Source organism: Pyxicephalus adspersus, chromosome 10 (assembly GCF_032062135.1).
Source record: "Pyxicephalus adspersus chromosome 10, UCB_Pads_2.0, whole genome shotgun sequence".
Classification (NCBI taxonomy): domain Eukaryota; kingdom Metazoa; phylum Chordata; class Amphibia; order Anura; family Pyxicephalidae; genus Pyxicephalus; species Pyxicephalus adspersus.
Genome location: NC_092867.1, coordinates 18,111,849 through 18,129,762, shown reverse-complemented (window position 1 = coordinate 18,129,762; position 17,914 = coordinate 18,111,849). Strand labels below are relative to the sequence as shown.

General features: G+C 36.5%; 1 protein-coding gene across 1 annotated transcript; it reads right to left on the bottom strand.

The window, feature by feature from the left end:
• Positions 1 to 14,089: 14,089 nt before the first annotated feature.
• LBX1 (ladybird homeobox 1) lies at positions 14,090 to 16,360 on the bottom strand. Its single transcript, XM_072424393.1, has 2 exons — positions 15,641 to 16,360; positions 14,090 to 15,441 (listed from the first exon to the last, which is right to left on the bottom strand). Exons 1-2 carry the CDS (start codon positions 15,963 to 15,965, stop codon positions 14,966 to 14,968), a joined length of 801 nt encoding a protein of 266 aa, XP_072280494.1. The 5' UTR covers positions 15,966 to 16,360; the 3' UTR covers positions 14,090 to 14,965.
• Between the last annotated feature and the right edge of the window lie 1,554 nt (positions 16,361 to 17,914).

Below are 17,914 nucleotides of genomic sequence, written 5' to 3'. Positions count from 1 at the left end.
TTCACCTGGCAATGCCAGCCAGAAATTGCCAGGCAACACAGATTGCAGCCGGCATCTGCATCCCGGGCATGTGAATGTTGGGGACATGAGGCCAGGGGAAGCAGATGCCCGGCTCATGAGCCTTAGGCTGGAGGCTGGAATTATTGGGCAGGTAGGTGGGACCAGGCAGAAAATGTAATATAATTAATATTTTTAAGTGTACCTCTTTTACATTTAAAAATCCTCATTATTCATACCACCAGGGAGGCTAAATCTGTAACTTCTATCAAAATGACCTGATCCTAGCACTATGGGAGCTATTCCTATTGAATTCTTATATTTAGGATTTTTAATTCCAAGATTAGGATTTTAAAGAATTTAAACTTTTTTACTAAATGTAAACTTTTTTAAGCCCCCTAGCAGGTATCCCAAGTGTTATTAGGGGTGGATTTTACCTGCAAAAAGTCACACCCGGGTTTGCTAAAAATCATTAAAAAACCCACTTACCTTGCTTTGTTGTTGTCCCCCGGCCTCCTGCTGGTCCCCGCAGGTCCTCGGGACACATTTTCTCTGTTTGATCTTCAGCCGCGAACTCCAGAGACGTTCTCCGGGTTTACCAGTGACGTCGGTGCATGCGTCAGTGCGGGCGGGAGGATCGGCGGGAAATTCAAATAATTTTGTATTGGATTCAATACAAAATAGCTGTATTTAGTCCAATACAAAGAAATATTTATATAATATATATATACTTTTTTTATATATATATATATATATATATATATATATATATATATATTATACATGCTACTGTACTATTTTTAAATTTTTTTTAACAGATTTTTGTTTTTTATTTAAAATGTATTATTAAATTTATTAAATATTCAACATATTTTGGTGAATTATGCCTACGAATTATAACCTTACAATGTTAAATAGATTTCCATGCAAAAAAAGTAACACTTTTTGCATGGAGTTACAGACAAAATGAGAGCGCTAGGGAGGTTAATAAACATGTTTAGTTCTCAATGTTTCAAACAGGTCTTTGCTTTCTTGGAGCTTTAATACGGAAAGGAAGATTTCCCAAGTGTTTCTAATGACGTGTGACAAGCAAGGTTGCTATCTTCACCAGTGTAATTAGAGTTCTGCTGTATAACAGAGCTTTTTATACCTCAGTGACTGAGCCATCACACACATGAATATTTAAAATTGTGCTGTTCTGGCAAGAACTTAAAAAACACGTCTAGCCGGAATTGAAAGAACGTATTCCAGCTAGGCCTCTATGCAGTTACAGAACATGCCGGCTGCTTGTATGCTCCAACAGTGTGGGATCTGTCAGCTGGACCAACCAGACTGTTCCAAGCTTTGCCTGTTTTCTTAGCACTATTGTTTAAACTAAAAGCCCCAGCCAACTTTTACCCATTAAAATCTTCATAGTATTATTTTAAAATTCCACTAGGGGGAGCTTGTCTACAGCACTCATAGGAAGCCATGGACTAAAGTGTGTGCTAGATGGAGAGTCAATGATACAAAGTTATAAAGCCTACAGTGGGGGGATAAAAGCCAGGCAAATAGTATTGTAAGCATGTCAAGATTTATTTTTAAAATAGCCAGAAAAGTGACAGAAAATGCGTAGACTCCTAAATAGGAATTAAATATGATATTATTATTATTATAATTATTATTAATAATATTAATATTAATAATAATAAACAGGATTTATATAGCGCCAACATATTACGCAGCGCTGTTCATTAAATAGGGGTTGCAAATGACAGACAGATGCAGACAGGAGGAGGAGAGGACCCTGCCCCGAAGAGCTTACAATCTAAGAGGTGGGGGAAGTAACACACTATGGGAGGGGAGATACTGAGTGGCGAAAATAAAGAAACTTCTGGGATGCATTGCTTGTTACCAATAATGTCCTCCGTATAGGTCAGTGTTCTGCCCAGCCCACTTTTAGACAGGGAAACAGGAGGACTAGAGGACTCTCCCCCCGAAGAGCTTACAATCTAGCTTTACTTGTTTACACCTTTCTACTATCTTGCCCCACTAAAACATTTTTGTGCAAAAATGTTCTAATAAAACTTATTTCTTGGCAAACATTACCAATCCCACTATTCTATCATGCATGTTTTACACTATGTAAATCAAAGTATTTTTAAATCTTACATCCAGGTCCCTTGAAAACACTCTTTCCAAGTGTGGGGGGCCGCTAGTCTAGCACTGCAGATGTGCCCCCAGTTGTCCCATTTAAATGAAATTATCACTTGCAGAATCTATTCTGGATCCTAAGAGGACCCTGCCACTAGATAGCCAATAGGAAGTTTCCATGGCATCCCAGCAGTGATGTAGATACCTGAAGATTTTATTTTTGAATAATTTTCATTAATAAAACTGAAACCATGACTGATAAATAAAGGGAACTATATTTATACAGAAAGATAAATATATATATATATATATATATATATATATATATATATTATAGAGAGAGAGAGTATATATGATTTATTTTCCCTTATTTTACAGGACTCAGGGCTATTGCTTTTCTCAGAGTGTCACCACACATATTCAAATTTCAATATGTATGTTATTTAAGGTAGCCAGAGTTTTATATTAAACAATAAATAAAATAAATGTAGTTAAGCCAAAATAGGAGGATCCATGGTGCTGCATGGGCAGATGTTTCTTACTGTTCTCTGCAATCAACTTTGTTAAATTAGTTCTGAATTCAGTTGATAAAATATGATTGATATCAAGAGCTGATTTGAAAAAAAATCTGTCAGTTTGTACATTTTTTGTCAATCGTAGTATCTGATCTCCTGTTTGGGACCTCTCAATCAAATATTTAAAGTATACACATATACACTTATTATTAAATGAGTGATTAATCAAAGGAAAAACGTGATGCATTTTGATTGATTACAGAACAGTGCAATCAATTAATTATTGAAGGAGAGAGGATATTTATTTATTCGCATTGACTTAAAGTCAGTTTGTCTATAACCAGCTTTAAGTGGTGGTGGATCTTCACTTTGCAAAGAAGGGAGAAGATGTGTTTGTTTCAATCAACCAATTATACAAGAAATAATCGTATATTTCTTTTCCTTGTGTATAAATGATTGTTGGAAGTGAAGACTGTTCCACAATATTCATCAAACTAAGTAAACCTTTTCTGCTGCTTTAGTAAATTAACCCCAGTATGTAGCCATCTAACTATGTGAGACCCAGAGCTCCATAGCACCGTTATTAGAAGCCCCTGTGGTTCTCCTAGATCAGTTCTCCTAGATTCAAGGCATTTTCACTTTACAACCATCTTAAATCAATTAAAAACACAGTGATTTATATGTATGTTTATATATGTTTATTTATATTTATATATATATATGTGTGTGTGTGTAACAGTAGCACTTTCTTGTAAACATCATGGCATCCACATAATGCGGGTTTATTAAACGTGGAACTTTACACACATGTCTATATTTCTGCTATAGCTAGTCACTTTAATGTGATCTTTATCTTTTTTTTACCCTTAAGAAAACCTTAAAACAATTTTCAGATCTTGATGAACACTAAAACCATTTTTTGTGATCCAGTGACAAAAAAGCCCATGTAAGTCCCTTGTCCAGCGCCAATGCTCACCATACACCGGTCCCCCAATCTAACACTGCACTGTTTGCCTATAGTAAGCCCCAGCCTCGGGAAGCTATTTGCACCGCCCCAGCTGCCCCCAAGACTTCTGTGCACAAATGGATGGCATTTGGCAAAGGACTGGCAGAGGATTAGGAGCCCACAGATAATGCAATACTAAGAAGTCCAGAATACAGAGCAGAGGTCATACACAGGTAATCCATCCACCAAACCAAGTACACAAGAAGAGTTGGGGTCACAGGCAAAAGGTGCGTCCTTTCTTACGGTCAGCAAACAGACAGAATCAGCAATAATACATCCAAGGAATAACACACCAGTAGCAAGTCAGCCCAGCCTAACACTACATTACGCACTAGTGACTGGGAGCAGAGAGGCTATAAAGCTTCAGTAGCCATTGGCAGAGCAGGATAGAGTCAGGGACTAATCTGACGTTAGCTGTGCATAGCCTCGGAGAATGTGCTGGGGATGCGGATAAAATACATCAGGCTGCAAGGGAAGCAGGGGCTGCCGATATTTCTTTGTTCTCCTTGCTGCTGCAATCAACATCCTTGGACAGAATGGAAAGTGTTTGATACTGCGATGGTGCACAGCACAGGATTGCCAGCCAGATAAACATCTTCTAACAGCCTCTTAGGGTTATGGCCAGTGGGAAGAATGTCCCCTACAGTGGTGAATTTATTAACACCTTTATAGGCAATTAAAACTTCATGCAGTTGGCTCCACCTAGAAGTGTCAGCCCTATTACTATGTAGGTATCATCAAATGGGAGGTCAGATCTAGGAACCCTTAGCAACCTCTGGAGGAACCTTGGCATTCCAAGGAACCCTGGTTGAGGATGGCTACTTTCATGTATGAAGGGATTGGCTGAAGACTGGGCCTCAGACATGAACCATTTATAACGTTTTTCCAGATGATCAGCAAGTGCATTTTGCTGTTACAAATGACCACTATACTATATCAATATGATAGGAAACAAATAATTTCATAATACTTCTGTGGATTTCATGGTATCAACGGTGGTCATTTCTGGTCCTCAAGGTCCATTCATGGTTCTCAATCAAATTTTTTGGTATTCTGATCACAGTTTGGACCATGGACAGACATGTTTTTATCACTCACCGTTTTATCCAAAATTATAATGAAATTTAGTAACATGAATGTTCACCTTAGAAAGTATGATCTTGGTTTTCTAAAGCAATTTTATAAAATTTTTGTGCACAGATTTACTCCAAATATCCAATCACATGAACAGTATATTCTTTTTTTCTTGTTTGATTTAGACAGATAATTGAAGCAAATATTTAAACAATCTATTGTGTAAAGCTTCTCAACTCCTTTAGTAAATCAGCCCATACATGTACAATTAGCAAAGTGAATGTTCACTTAGCTTACTCAAAAAGTAAAACTGTATTCAATGCAATTATGAAACGATCAAGCAAACATTGCTTTTTTTTTTCTTTTGCATATGATTGGTTATTCTAACTGGACAGCCTCACCTTATATACTTATCTAAGTTAAAATCCACTTTGCACAGTGCACATATAAGTTCCATAGTGAACATCGCCCATGCTAAGTGAACAGTCTCTATTCCTTTAGTAAATCAATCCTGATGTGAGAATGTTTCATATTCCATCTGTCCGATCAAGAACATTTACCAACGCCAAGGTAGTGTGCAAATGCGATCAGATTAAGTACAATCTCACACTACACAGCTGTTGATAAATATTGTTGACCTGACAATTCAAATCTGAAATAAAATCTGTGGCCAGCATAGCCAAGACACAATAGTTTCTACTTTTTTCATCATTGACATGAGAACAACACAATTCATGAATGAATTTAACACAATCTATTTAATCCAAGCAGACACTGGTGTGTAATATATATTTGTGACATAGCATGGCCCTGGTGACGGACTGTTGTGTACGGCTTGCAGAGCAGCAAGTGTTTTGTACGAGGACTTAGCTGAGAGAAGATTACAGAACATATTGATCCATTCTCCAGAGTAATCTAAACAAAACACTTTATAAAATGGCTGAGCTCTTTCCACATAAATGAACCGGTAAGCATTTCAAGGAGCCAGTGTCTTCAGCAGCTCGTAGGATCTCAGTGATGGTCTGCCTATGATACAGGTATTTAAACTGTGTTTACAAGATGTTTTGTTAGGAGACATTGACTCTGAAACGTTATCAATCTGTTAATTTAATATCACTCTTACTAATGGGAAATACACAGATAAAATTCAGTTTTTCTGTCCAGTCCTGGGATTAACGCAGTTTTGACACACAGTTTTGACTTACAGGTCCCTCCCTGGCCAGTCTGATAAAAATATCTATTTCATCCTACCCTCCTATCAATATTTTCATTGTTAGTACCACAAACTGCCTCCTTGTGCTGTATCTTCTCCAAATCTAAGCTCTGCTGTACAGGGGATTACAAGAATCTAACACCAACTCAAAATGAGATATTTACACTAGCTGCATTAACAAATATATTTAATGATGTCTTTATTACTATAGAGCGGCAATATTGTATGTCTTTATATATCTGCCTAAAGTTTATTTTTAGGATTATACACAAATTAAAATACAGGTAGTCCCCAGGTTTCATACGATATAGGTTTGTTCTTAAGTTGAATTTGTATGTAAGTCAAAACAGGTACATTATGAATAAATGCAATTAGGACAGATGTTTGTCTCAACATATTATTAGGCATTATGGTGTCAGTTAATGTATAAAATCCTTACTGTGAGTTAATCACAAACAAAGCAAAAAAAAAAAATAACTTTATGAAGCCTAGACATTCATTAACTTCTGGAGCAAGCTGTGCTTCGATATGCAAAAAGAAACAACTGCAGAGTTTATCTTGGTCATTAAATGGTTACAACCAAAAGACTTCTTCTGCAAGTCATGTGAATCGCGCCCTCTCCCCCTATCAAGCCTCCGTCCTGCACATGAATGGGCAGGGAAACCTCGTTCATATCTAGGAGTTGTCTGTATGTTGGATGTCCTTAACACAGGGACTACCTGTATATAGGAAAGCTTAGGGAAGTGGGATGTCTCACGTCCAACACTAGAAGATTTCTATCGCTCTCAGATATACCCCTGGATGGTCTGGTGTGTGCCCAAGTAAAAAATAGGCAGCTGAATAGCAATAAGGGGATGCTGTTCTTGGTCACCCTAACTTGAAAATATCACAATTTTATTTTTGTGACTTTATATTTTATTTTTATATAAATTTGAATACACATTTAATAAATAACAAAATTTCCAGACCACTGTTATCTAAAAAGAAAGCACAGCAGATCATGCTTAGAGTTTCTCTGATAGCAACCTCAAGCAATGCAGTCCAATTAAGGATAATTCACTCCTGCCTACTTAATCAATCACTTGTGTAATTGGTGTAAATTGTGAGCTTGAGCTGCTGAGGTCTTTTAACAACAGATTTGTGAGCTTGTTAAAAGGAGTTTCAAGCGCCACTTACTGGCTCATTGGGAGAATACAAGACATTAAAGAAGTATATTCTTACATGGTTAAAACAATGTGTTTTAATTTTGCAGTGATATATAAATATATATATTAATTAGTATTTAAATTCTCTTTCCATTCCTTTTTCTACAAAATTCAATAGACACATTGGGTACAACTGTGCTGTCCAGTCACTTAGCAGCCCGAGCCAAAACTAAAAAACATCTAGACAGCTATCACATATATATATATATATATATATATATATATATAAATAAATTGCAGGAGTAACTATTATTGAATTGCTTCTTTGCAAAATAAAAGTTATATTTCAGTATAGTTTAAACTTGGTGTTCTTTGGTAAACCCTATTGTTTATGTAACAATATAAAATGTGAAGGTTCACTAAGCTTAGTACAAAATAGTGAAGTTGTGTTCACTTCAATCATTTAATTATGCACAAAATATAATATTATGTAATATAAGATATTTAATATATAATATTATAATAATATTCATAGCGTATACACACTATACATATTTATGGAGTTTCATTTCTTCTGCACATGACTGCATATTGCTAGTGAACACAGACGTCTCCTAGCTCTCTTAACAAGGGTGGACATTCCTTTCTTTTTTTAGTTTATGAACCCCACATATTGTAAAATGTTTGCTTTGAATGGTTTAATGAAAAAGTTGCAGCTTTATCAACCAATCATGTGTTGCAAAATCAATTTTTTTTTATTTGCCCTACACATCCTCTAACTGGGTATTTGAAATAAATAGAGCTTCACTCTATTCACCAAAGTGAACACTAACTTTGCAAAGTGACCAGTTCTACTCCTTTAGTAAACCAACCACTATAATGAATAACCCAATAAAATGGTACAGATCTCCTGCTGGCAGCATAAATCTAAAAAGTAAAAACAGTTTTTAAATATTTTCTTTTCATCACTACAATCCATGTGAAAGATTTGCTGTAATATTCTCACCACATGTCCTGGGTATAAACACTGCGTTGATGGTAAACCATGGGAATAATTTTTCACCCATATTTATGCCCACCCTGCTATCAGGTTCTGAGGATACTTTAGGGTATTTTCTGTTCTAATAAATTTGCTAGCATTGGAAAAAAACGTATAATTTGTGGGAATAAAAACTACTCCCACTTTTCTCTACTTTACCCTACTTTAAAGGGTAATATGCACAATGCTTAACTTACCAATAAGGATTTAGGTTTCGCTCATGTGACTGTAATTTTCACATCTCATTGGCTTATACAACAACAATCACTTTTATTATAATAAGGATCCCTCTCCTGGTGGGTCGGTGCCAGGGTCCTTTTCCATTTTAAAAAATAATATTAATATAAATCAGTTTTATTATTCAATATAATCAAAATTCATACATAATTCATACATTGGGAAATAAAGAATAAAAGTAAATGAAAAATTATATATATCTGGTCTTCTCCTCTTCCTGTGTCACTGTCTGTATCTGTTTGCCATTTGAAACCCTTATTTATTGTACAGCCCTACAAAATATGCTCGCTATAAAAACAGTTTATGATTAATAATAAAAAAAAAAAAACAACATATATATATATGATATATGATGAATGTATGTGTGTGTACATTTATATATAAATGCCTACTGTGTGTATAAAAATGCACTCTTGTGTAAACATACATAAACATGCACACACATGTAATTTTAATAATATATAATCAATCACTGATAATGTAGCCGGTGTAAAATTCCTAATATAAATGTGCCATTCAAGTATGTCAGGTGCTTTGTTTTGTTATTTGTATGGAAATGGCGATGGAAATGATAATCAGATGGCTAATCCTGCTGTGACAAACCTATCCCATTTTCGATGAATCAGCAACTGCGCCACGTCTGGGGGGAGACATATTTTTAAGCAATTAGTCCCCACTCGTGCCTTGTTATGCAATACAGATAGTAGCCCAACACATTGAAAATATTTACATATAAAAGGATCCCTTTTGATATATACCAGCAGATGCAGAAGTGACATCATGTAACCCCAACATCTGGTTTAATACACCAACCATATCGTTTCATGATGTCACCTTTAGGAGAGTGGTAAGGAGGGGGTGGGTAGAGGGGCATCAATATGCAGTGAGGCTGACTGATTGCATGTGGAGGGAAGGGATAGAGAGATGTAATGTGATCATTTGCAGCATTCAGAAGAAGAGAACTCCCCTTCCAGCAGGGACTCATGCATCAAACTTCAATTTTCCGGACGATTGAATTAGTGATTTTTTTTTCTCCTGAACTAAAATACACTTAAGTCTTTGGGATTAATTACTACGTTCTGGTCCCTCAGACTGTAGTATTAGTTATCGTTGCTACGTTTGACATCCTCCCTGACACCTCATAAAATAAGGGACTGAAACCCGGCGACTCAACCCGCAGCAGCCGTATTGGTTCGTTCCAAGCCGGTAAGATGACTTCTGGGAGCTTTTGATAAGAAAACAAGATAAAACATGGCTCTCAGATCAACTTCAATGTATAGAAGAGCAATAAAAGACAAAATCCAACTGTTCTTAGCATTCCAGCCTGCCAGCGGGTCCATAAACGGGAACATTAAGGCTCAGGCGAACGTTCAAATTAATGGGGGAAGAGGAACGTTGTAGCAATGGTGGCCATTGCTGGTGCTGCTAGGTGGAATGGTGACAATCAAGGTTTTCTCATTTGTCAACCAATTGGTCCCACCAAAAACAGTGGAAAAGAACCAAAACAATTATCACCTCATTTCTTTAGGTCAGTGGTCGCCAACCTTTTAAAAACCTACACACCACTAAACTTACAGGCTCCGGACCGTGCATGCGTGGTAAGCTGTGTGTCAGTCAAAGGTGAAGAAACTGCCCCTATAGTGACCCCATGATGCCAGAACCTGCCCACTCGCCCATCGCAGGTTTGTCCAGAAACACAACCCGCCTACTGACCTGAGCCTGTGATCTGTACGGGGGACATGGTCAACAGCTCTGGCCGGTGTGTGTGCCCCCCTCAGCAGGGTCCTTCTCCTGGCCAAAGCCTCGGACCACCACAATTTTCTCTGTTTTAGGTAGCTCTATAGACATATATGTATATATGTGTATAAGGCCTACAGGCCAGTCACATAACCCCAACCTGTCTCAAGACTACGTCCAATCTTTAACACATTGGACCTGATACAAATCTGTCTTCATCACAATGCCAATTTGTTAAAATGTAAGTTAACTCTATAAAGTTATTTCATTTTTTTTTTTTTTGTTTGGTTGAATATACTGTTGAAAGTGTTTTGTTATATCTGTTCAATAAAAAAATACCTGTTGATCCTACCAGCATTCTAATGAGCTTTTCATCTGGACTACAGAACAATTCCCATTTTGTAGTTCTCTTCCACAAGTAAAGTTTTAGGATGACACTGCCACCCTAAAATAAAGATTATGATTTTGCCAGCATTTACAGGTAAAAATAAAGGAAAGGGGAATAAAAAATGCAGCAACCATATTGACAAGCAACACCAGAATTGACAAGCTGAAATAAATTATTATATCCTAGATAGTAAGCTCTTGGGGGCACGGTCCTCTCCTCCTGCGTCACTGTCTGTATCTGTCTGTCATTTGCAACCCATACAGCGCTGCGTAATATGTTGGCGCTATATAAATCATGTTTATTATTATTATTATTAATAATAATAATAATAATAATAATAAAAATAATAATAATAATACATTATTGTGTGTTTCTTTATTATAATTTTCTTCTTGGGTTTAGAAGTGCTTTAAAAAGACAAAAAAAATGCATTCCGGCACCTAAGTGCTTCCCATACAGTATTATATGCCGTCCTGAACAATATCTGAGCTGGGTAAAAAAATTTCACACGTTCCAACATAATATTAAGTGGGTGAAATGTGTGTACATTAGGTGGAGTATTGACATCCTGCATATATATCTTTTTAGCTACCTGAGGAAGCCTGCTCTTGGTACGTGATGGCTTGACGTTCACGTGATTTGATCATACAAACAGATTTTGCAGATACAAAAAATGTTAAACCTACCCACTTATGAACTATGGGGTGGTGCATAAATAGAGGATTTGATTGCAAAAGCACTGCATTCACATATAGACACACCATACAAAAATGTTTCATTCCAACCCTCATCAGGCATTTCTGACCATAAATAAGGTCCACAGCCAAGAAAGTGATTGTGAAACAACAATGAAGAGTTGTTGCAGTGTCCGCAGAAAATTTACACCCAGGTCAGTGCTCAGGATGCTTTCCACAAATCTAGACCTACCCTTTGTTAATTATTTACCTGATTATGCATCATTTTTTTTATCATGATTACTGATACACCTCTGAGATCAATCCAAAAGAATTTCGATACACTTAAGAAACCCTCATTTCTATCTCCTGACCCCCCCAGTAACAGATGATTGATTGGTTTCATGGCTGGTGCTGAATATATTTTACATACTTCATGTGGGGCAACGATGACCCCCAGCAATCAGAATGAAGCTTTATCTGACGTCTGAAAAAAAAACTGATTCCTGATTGGGTGTTTTGGCAGATTATTTGCTATATAGAATTCATTCTGAGTATGCTAGCACACAAATCAAGGAGGTGTTTCTTTTCAGCCAAATCTCTGCCTATCTAAGTAACTAAACTGAGGCTTATGTAATTATTAATAATAATGGGCCATGAGCCATGATGACAAATTAAATGTCAACTTGTGTCACTGGAGATGCAAGTTGTGTTTTGATGGTTGCTCTGGGTAACTGCACATTGCTGTTTGCCATACCACACAGGTCAGGGGGGTCCCTTGGTAATAAAGACCCTCCAGGGGTAAAGAAAACCAGGGTGGGAACCAGACACAATGGAGATAAATAGATGTGTGGGCTTTTCTGCCAGCACCAAAGAGTTCACTTGGCAAGACTCCCTAGACATCCCCTAATGCCAAAGGAAATCTTATACATTTATGAGTCTCAAATCCCAATGCAAATGCTGGACATGCTACGCGCCAAGGATGAGTTAAGATGTAAAGCAGAGATATATGCACATCAGTGGGCTAGACAAGGGAACACCAGCTGACTCCATCCATGGCATGTTCATCTGGGCTCAGCTACACATGTGCATGCAATGCATTCCTTGACATGGCACTGGGATCAAAAGTGGCACACCTTCCAATGTCTGGGTATGCACAGGCTAGCTTCATTCGACACAATCAATAATATATCAAGTGAGAACGCTTTCGCAGAGAACGTTCGTGTGTATTGACTGTTCTGTCATCTGTTTGATGTCCAAATATTACCCGGACATTGTAAAGAAAGTGCAACACCAGGACACAAAACAAAAAAAAATATATAATAAAATTATATTGAATTAAACTTTTACAAAAAAGTTGCCATCAAAGTAAATTCACATCACATGTATGGTAAGTGAAATAATATTTTGTATTTTTCTGTAGTATTGTAGCTTATTGTATCTTCCCATGCCACTTTTTAGCACAGTCACAAAAAGCCAACAAAGAATATATATCTGTTACTGAGTAGGTAAAAGGTAAAATGTGCCATTTGGGTAAGGTGGAGGTCCAGATCCTACCCTTCCTTGGCAGGGTCCCTGGAAGCCAGTTACCAGGCAGGGCACAGGAGTATTTTGTGTTGAATGGGTACATTAGCCAAGGATTTGCCACGTGTGGCGGTAAAGTTGAGTGCCCTCATTGTATGACTGGACCATCCATCTCTTTCCCCGCACATCTCAGACAAAAGCACTAACCCAAATTAACTCCACTCCTTTCTCTCTTTTCTCCTCTTTGACTCTATTGAATCCAAGTGTTTTCAGCCTCATTAAACCCAACTAAAACAAAAGGATAAAAGCCAAAGAGGGGGAGAAAATAAAATAAAAGAGAAAACAAATAAAAAGCCTTTAACTAGATCTTGGCATAAAAGTCAAAGCAGCTCACATTTATGATATGCCTACTTAGCATAAAACAAGTTGGAGATGTAGGACTGTGTAGGGGGAAACAGACAATCATGGCTGGACAAAAGTCAATCTATTTCCCCAAAAAAGGGAAAAAAGTCTTGTCCAAGCCAAAGCAATAGGGGGAAAAGTGGATTTCATTGTCATTCATAGACTTGCTGAGAATGCTAGTGAACACAAGGAGCAGCACAGATGCCCCCTCTGAAGACAGCCATGTATTCATTACCGCCTTTGTAAAGTGGAGTTAAACAGTCTTGATGAGGGTTAACCCAATCCATCAAATTGTCTAAAAATTGTGAAGAAAATTCACAAACCATATGGCCTCCAAACGCTCTCCTCTTTTCCTCTGAAGGGCCACGCTTGTCTCAGCATTGAGAGCTGCAGGAGGCTGTACACGGGCCATTGTCACTTGTCACATCAGGGAAGGGGTCTCATTTGTCCCCAGTTTCCATGCTTTACGCTAAAATTATAGCCCCATCCATTTTCAAAGAGGGAGAAAGATTTATATAGCCTCAGAGAAACTGGCCCAAAACTCACTTTTTTTCCTTTTACACCCCCCTACATATACACTTTTTTTTTCAGTCGGCCAGATTTGAGCTTCTCACATAAATTTTGCAAAGAATAGCCAAACATGCCCAAGTGGGTCAAAAAGGCAAGGCACAATTTAAAAAGAAAACAGAAACTGTACTTAGAAAAACAATCATAAAAAAATAGTAATAAAATATATTTTAAGGCATAAAAAATAACAATAGAATAAAGATTGCAATAAGTTAACTGTTTTTATGTTTATGCTTATTATATATATATATATATATATATATATATATATATATATATATATATAAATATATATATATTCTATATTCCCACTAAACTACCATAATTGTTTTTTTAACGCATCCCACAAACCTGTCTGAATATTTAAATATATAGGTGTATGAAAACTGAACACATCTTCAGTATTATTAAAATTTATTTTATTTTATTGTCTTTGAAAAAAAATATCTGTACAATACCCAAATTAGGTAAACAAATCCGCACTGTTTAGGGTGCTAAAACTTAAATAACCGGGCCTTTACAATTTTTCATTTTTTTTCTCTTTACATTTCTAACAAACATTTTTTCCTGTACATTTAAGATTTATAGAACTTTTTTTTCTGCAGTATTATTTTATTGTGTCATGCAAAAATTCTAAAAACAAGTAAAAATAATTATGTTTCAACCTCCTTTTGTATTAATAATATGAAAGGTAGGATTATTAAAAAAAAAAGCATATTGTAGCAGACAAGAAAATATATATATATTCTAAATGGTATAACGAGATAGAAATTGTGATTAAAGAAAAATGTATTTGAGATTAGAAAATTAGGTAAATTGACATATGTATTAAAAAGAAAAAAAAAGAAACATAGAAAGAAAAAAACGTGCATAATTTTACATGCAAGAGAATTATGGCAAATCTTAGCAGATACATTAAAATAGTTAAATAAAAGTGTCTTAAAATAGGGTTCATCCAAACGAGTGATGAGTAAATTATCTATAGAGATTAAAAAGAGCTTAAAAAAATATGTTTAAATATTTTTTTTTTGTTTTTACAGAGCCATCCACAATTGCACCATTCCAAAAAAAAAAAAATCATAACAATAATTATAATAATAAAAAAACACAAAAACTACCTGATTGGGCAGCCGTAGTAATTTAAGTCTTTCTTATATTACTTATTGCTTTAATTGAAAAGAAACTGTCTTGGGTGTGATTTTTGAAATCTGATGTATGAACAAGTGCAGCATAAAAAATACCGTCCATTCTTGTTTTTGATTTTTTAGTCTTTTTTGTTTTAGGATTGAAAAAACATAAAAAAAAAAAAATAAGTCAATCGTCAACATCAATCTCCACATCCTCTTCGTCTTCTGAGCACTCTTTGCTGGTGTGCTGATCTGTTAGGGGGGATGATGGGGACATTTGGAGGTGACTGGCCAGTCTATGGGGGGATCTGGTACTGGTTTTGGGGCTGCTGGTGCTCATGGATTCGGTATCGTCCAGTTCTGAAATAGTCAGCACCGCTTCTACTGTGGATGGGCTCAGTTTTTTGGCTGACTCTACATCTGCTTTCATTTCCTCTAAATCTCTTTTGAGCTTGGCTCTTCGATTCTGAAACCAGGTGATGACTTGAGCATTGGTCAGTCCCAGCTGCTGCGCTATTTGGTCCCTATCAGCCGGGGACAGGTACTTTTGGTATAAAAAGCGTTTCTCCAGCTCATAAATCTGGTGGTTGGTGAAAGCTGTTCTGGATTTCCTCCTCTTTTTGGGGGTCTGTCTCTGGCCAAAAATAGTCATCCCATCTCGTCCTAAAAGTAAAAGAATATTTTATCAAATGAGATCATTAAAAAAAAAGCAATCTATCCTATTACTAACATTTTCCTAAGAAACTACTTTTTTAGAAGAACCAGCCCAATTTTAGTTTACAAATAATGTTAGTTTTGTAATATTTATTTTTAAGCACATGCAAAAAAAAAAAAATATCAATTTTGCAAAGTTGAATGTTACCTTCAGCAGCTTGCAGGACACTGACTTCCAGCCCTTTGAAGGTTTTGCTGGCTAGCTCCTCCAGGGCACATAGAGGTGAGGTCTGGGACAGGAGGGCTCTGCTGGACAGGGGTAGTCCAGCTGGAGGGGGCTTTTCAGAAGAGGATAGTAGGTGAGCTGTCCCACAGATGGTGTAACTTCTCCTCACTGAAGGTTTGTTCAGGATGTCCTCAATACTAAAAGGAGTCAAAGGTTTGTTAGAGTTTGCAGGAGGTGGTAAATGGTCCAAAGCATTTCTCCTTCTCTCCTCCACCGATGATGATTTTGCTTCTTCCTTGGAAGTCATGTTTCAGCTTCACAAAGGCAAGCTTCTCCCCAAAAAAAAAAAAAGTTCTTTGTAGAACTCCAAGGTCTCCTTGCTGTCTTCTTGAAGGCTTGAGAGGCTGACTGTGCAAGGTTAAAACGAATTTAAAAAGAAGGGGGGGAGGGAAGGAGGTGTGAATGAGCAGATAAGGTTTCCACAACCGTGATTCGAAGATGACTTTTTGCACTATTGTCCAAGAATCTCCAAATAATCTCCCCTGCTTTATTTTCTCAGACTACTTCCAACTTGCACTCATCCTTCAAACGGAGAGAGAGAGTGAAAAAACTGGGAGACTGATACATTGACTATGGCTAACAAGTTATTGTTGATTGGGATGTAATCAATTATCTCCAATGGCATGTCTCTCTGCTTGCCTCTCCCTGCCTTATGCAGCCGTTTGCAGGCTGGGAGCTCCATTAATTACCAGGCAGGGCTGGGAGGTGGAGCCCAGCTGAATTATAATGCCTAATGCACTTGTCACTTTCCCCCCTATCATTTGTTTGGCCATATATATTTTTAAATTACATTATACACACACAACACCCAGACTTTATTGAATCAGGATAATGCAAGATACGAATGCTAAACTAAAAAAATGCAANTATAACTCTTTTAAGAATTTCTGAGTCTAGAAAAATATTTTCTTCATTTTGTTTTTGACATTTGTGGCAATGTATTTATTACTATGCAGCCGATGGTATAGTCATTTATAGTATTTCAGATTTATATTGTGTACATTGTGCATGGTTTATGAATAAGGGGACTTATCTGTATTTAGGGCTGCATGGAGTGCAACTTTGCTGGGTGCTGGGTATACAGCAAACTGGGTTTTTCTAATTATTTAATTTTAGTGGAACTTATTCTAAAAAATGCAGATTGTTGGTGTTGTGTTATGATCTAAAGAAGTTAATTAGAAATTACCCAAATCTGATGCTTTATATATATATATATATATATATATATATATATATATATGTGTGTGTGTGTGTTTATTGTATTTATTACATATCGCTTCTTTGTTGCTTTTAAGCATTTTCTCGTACCTCTAAAACATACTGCTTGATTTTAATTTAATTATAGATGATATTTTGTATCAAACATAGGATATTCACATTTTACGATATGTATATCATTTACTGTTCTTTTCGCACTATTTTTTCAACAATATACACTTTTTTATGTTTTTCGATTCATTTATGTTTATTGAGATAAAATTGTAAAATGTAGGCGGCAAGTCTGTATATTTTTCTTTTTTTTATATCAAATGCTAGCGATATGGCGATCATGATCAAATTCAGTACAATGATTTCTGATGTTGTGATCACGATTGTAATAATTTATTTTATGCTGATCGCGATACTATCTAATACAATGATCTGTGTTTTGGTGGTCACGATAAAATGTAATACAATGTTTTGTTTTGTTTTTTTTGCTGATCGCGAATCAATTGGATGCAATGATTTCCTGTTCTGATAATCACGATTAATTCAAATACAGTATTCTCTGTTTTGATGGTCACGATAGAATTAAATATAATAATCCCTTTTGGTCTCACCTTGTAGAACATCGGCTTTGCAGCCAGTGAATTCTGGGACAGGAGGACAGACAGATATAGTGTGGTATATAATCCCAGTGATTGGAGTCTCTGTTCCAGGGGCCACTGAATAGCAGCTCATCTCCCTGAAAATATGACAGATCATTAAAGATCTCGTATATCCTGTATAACATAGGATGCAGAATAGAGCCAGCAAAGCCAGGCCGACATCTAAGAAAGGATAAACAGCTTCTGCTTGAAGTATGACTTTATCAGGAGAAGAAATAAACATTGCATCCAGCTGATGCTTTATCAGTTTAATGAAAGGGCCAAAGGGACCCAGAATTCAACCAATGCCACTTTCTAGGTGACTGATATTCTCATTGCAAACTGCTGC

Excerpts from the sequence above, each read along its gene's own strand:
- LBX1 (XM_072424393.1), bottom strand. The coding sequence starts at position 15,965 with ATGACTTCCAAGGAAGAAGCAAAATCATCATCGGTGGAGGAGAGAAGG. Across the intron at positions 15,442-15,640 it reads TGTCCTGCAAGCTGCTGAAG|GACGAGATGGGATGACTATT; the intron begins GTAACATTCAAC and ends TTTTACTTTTAG.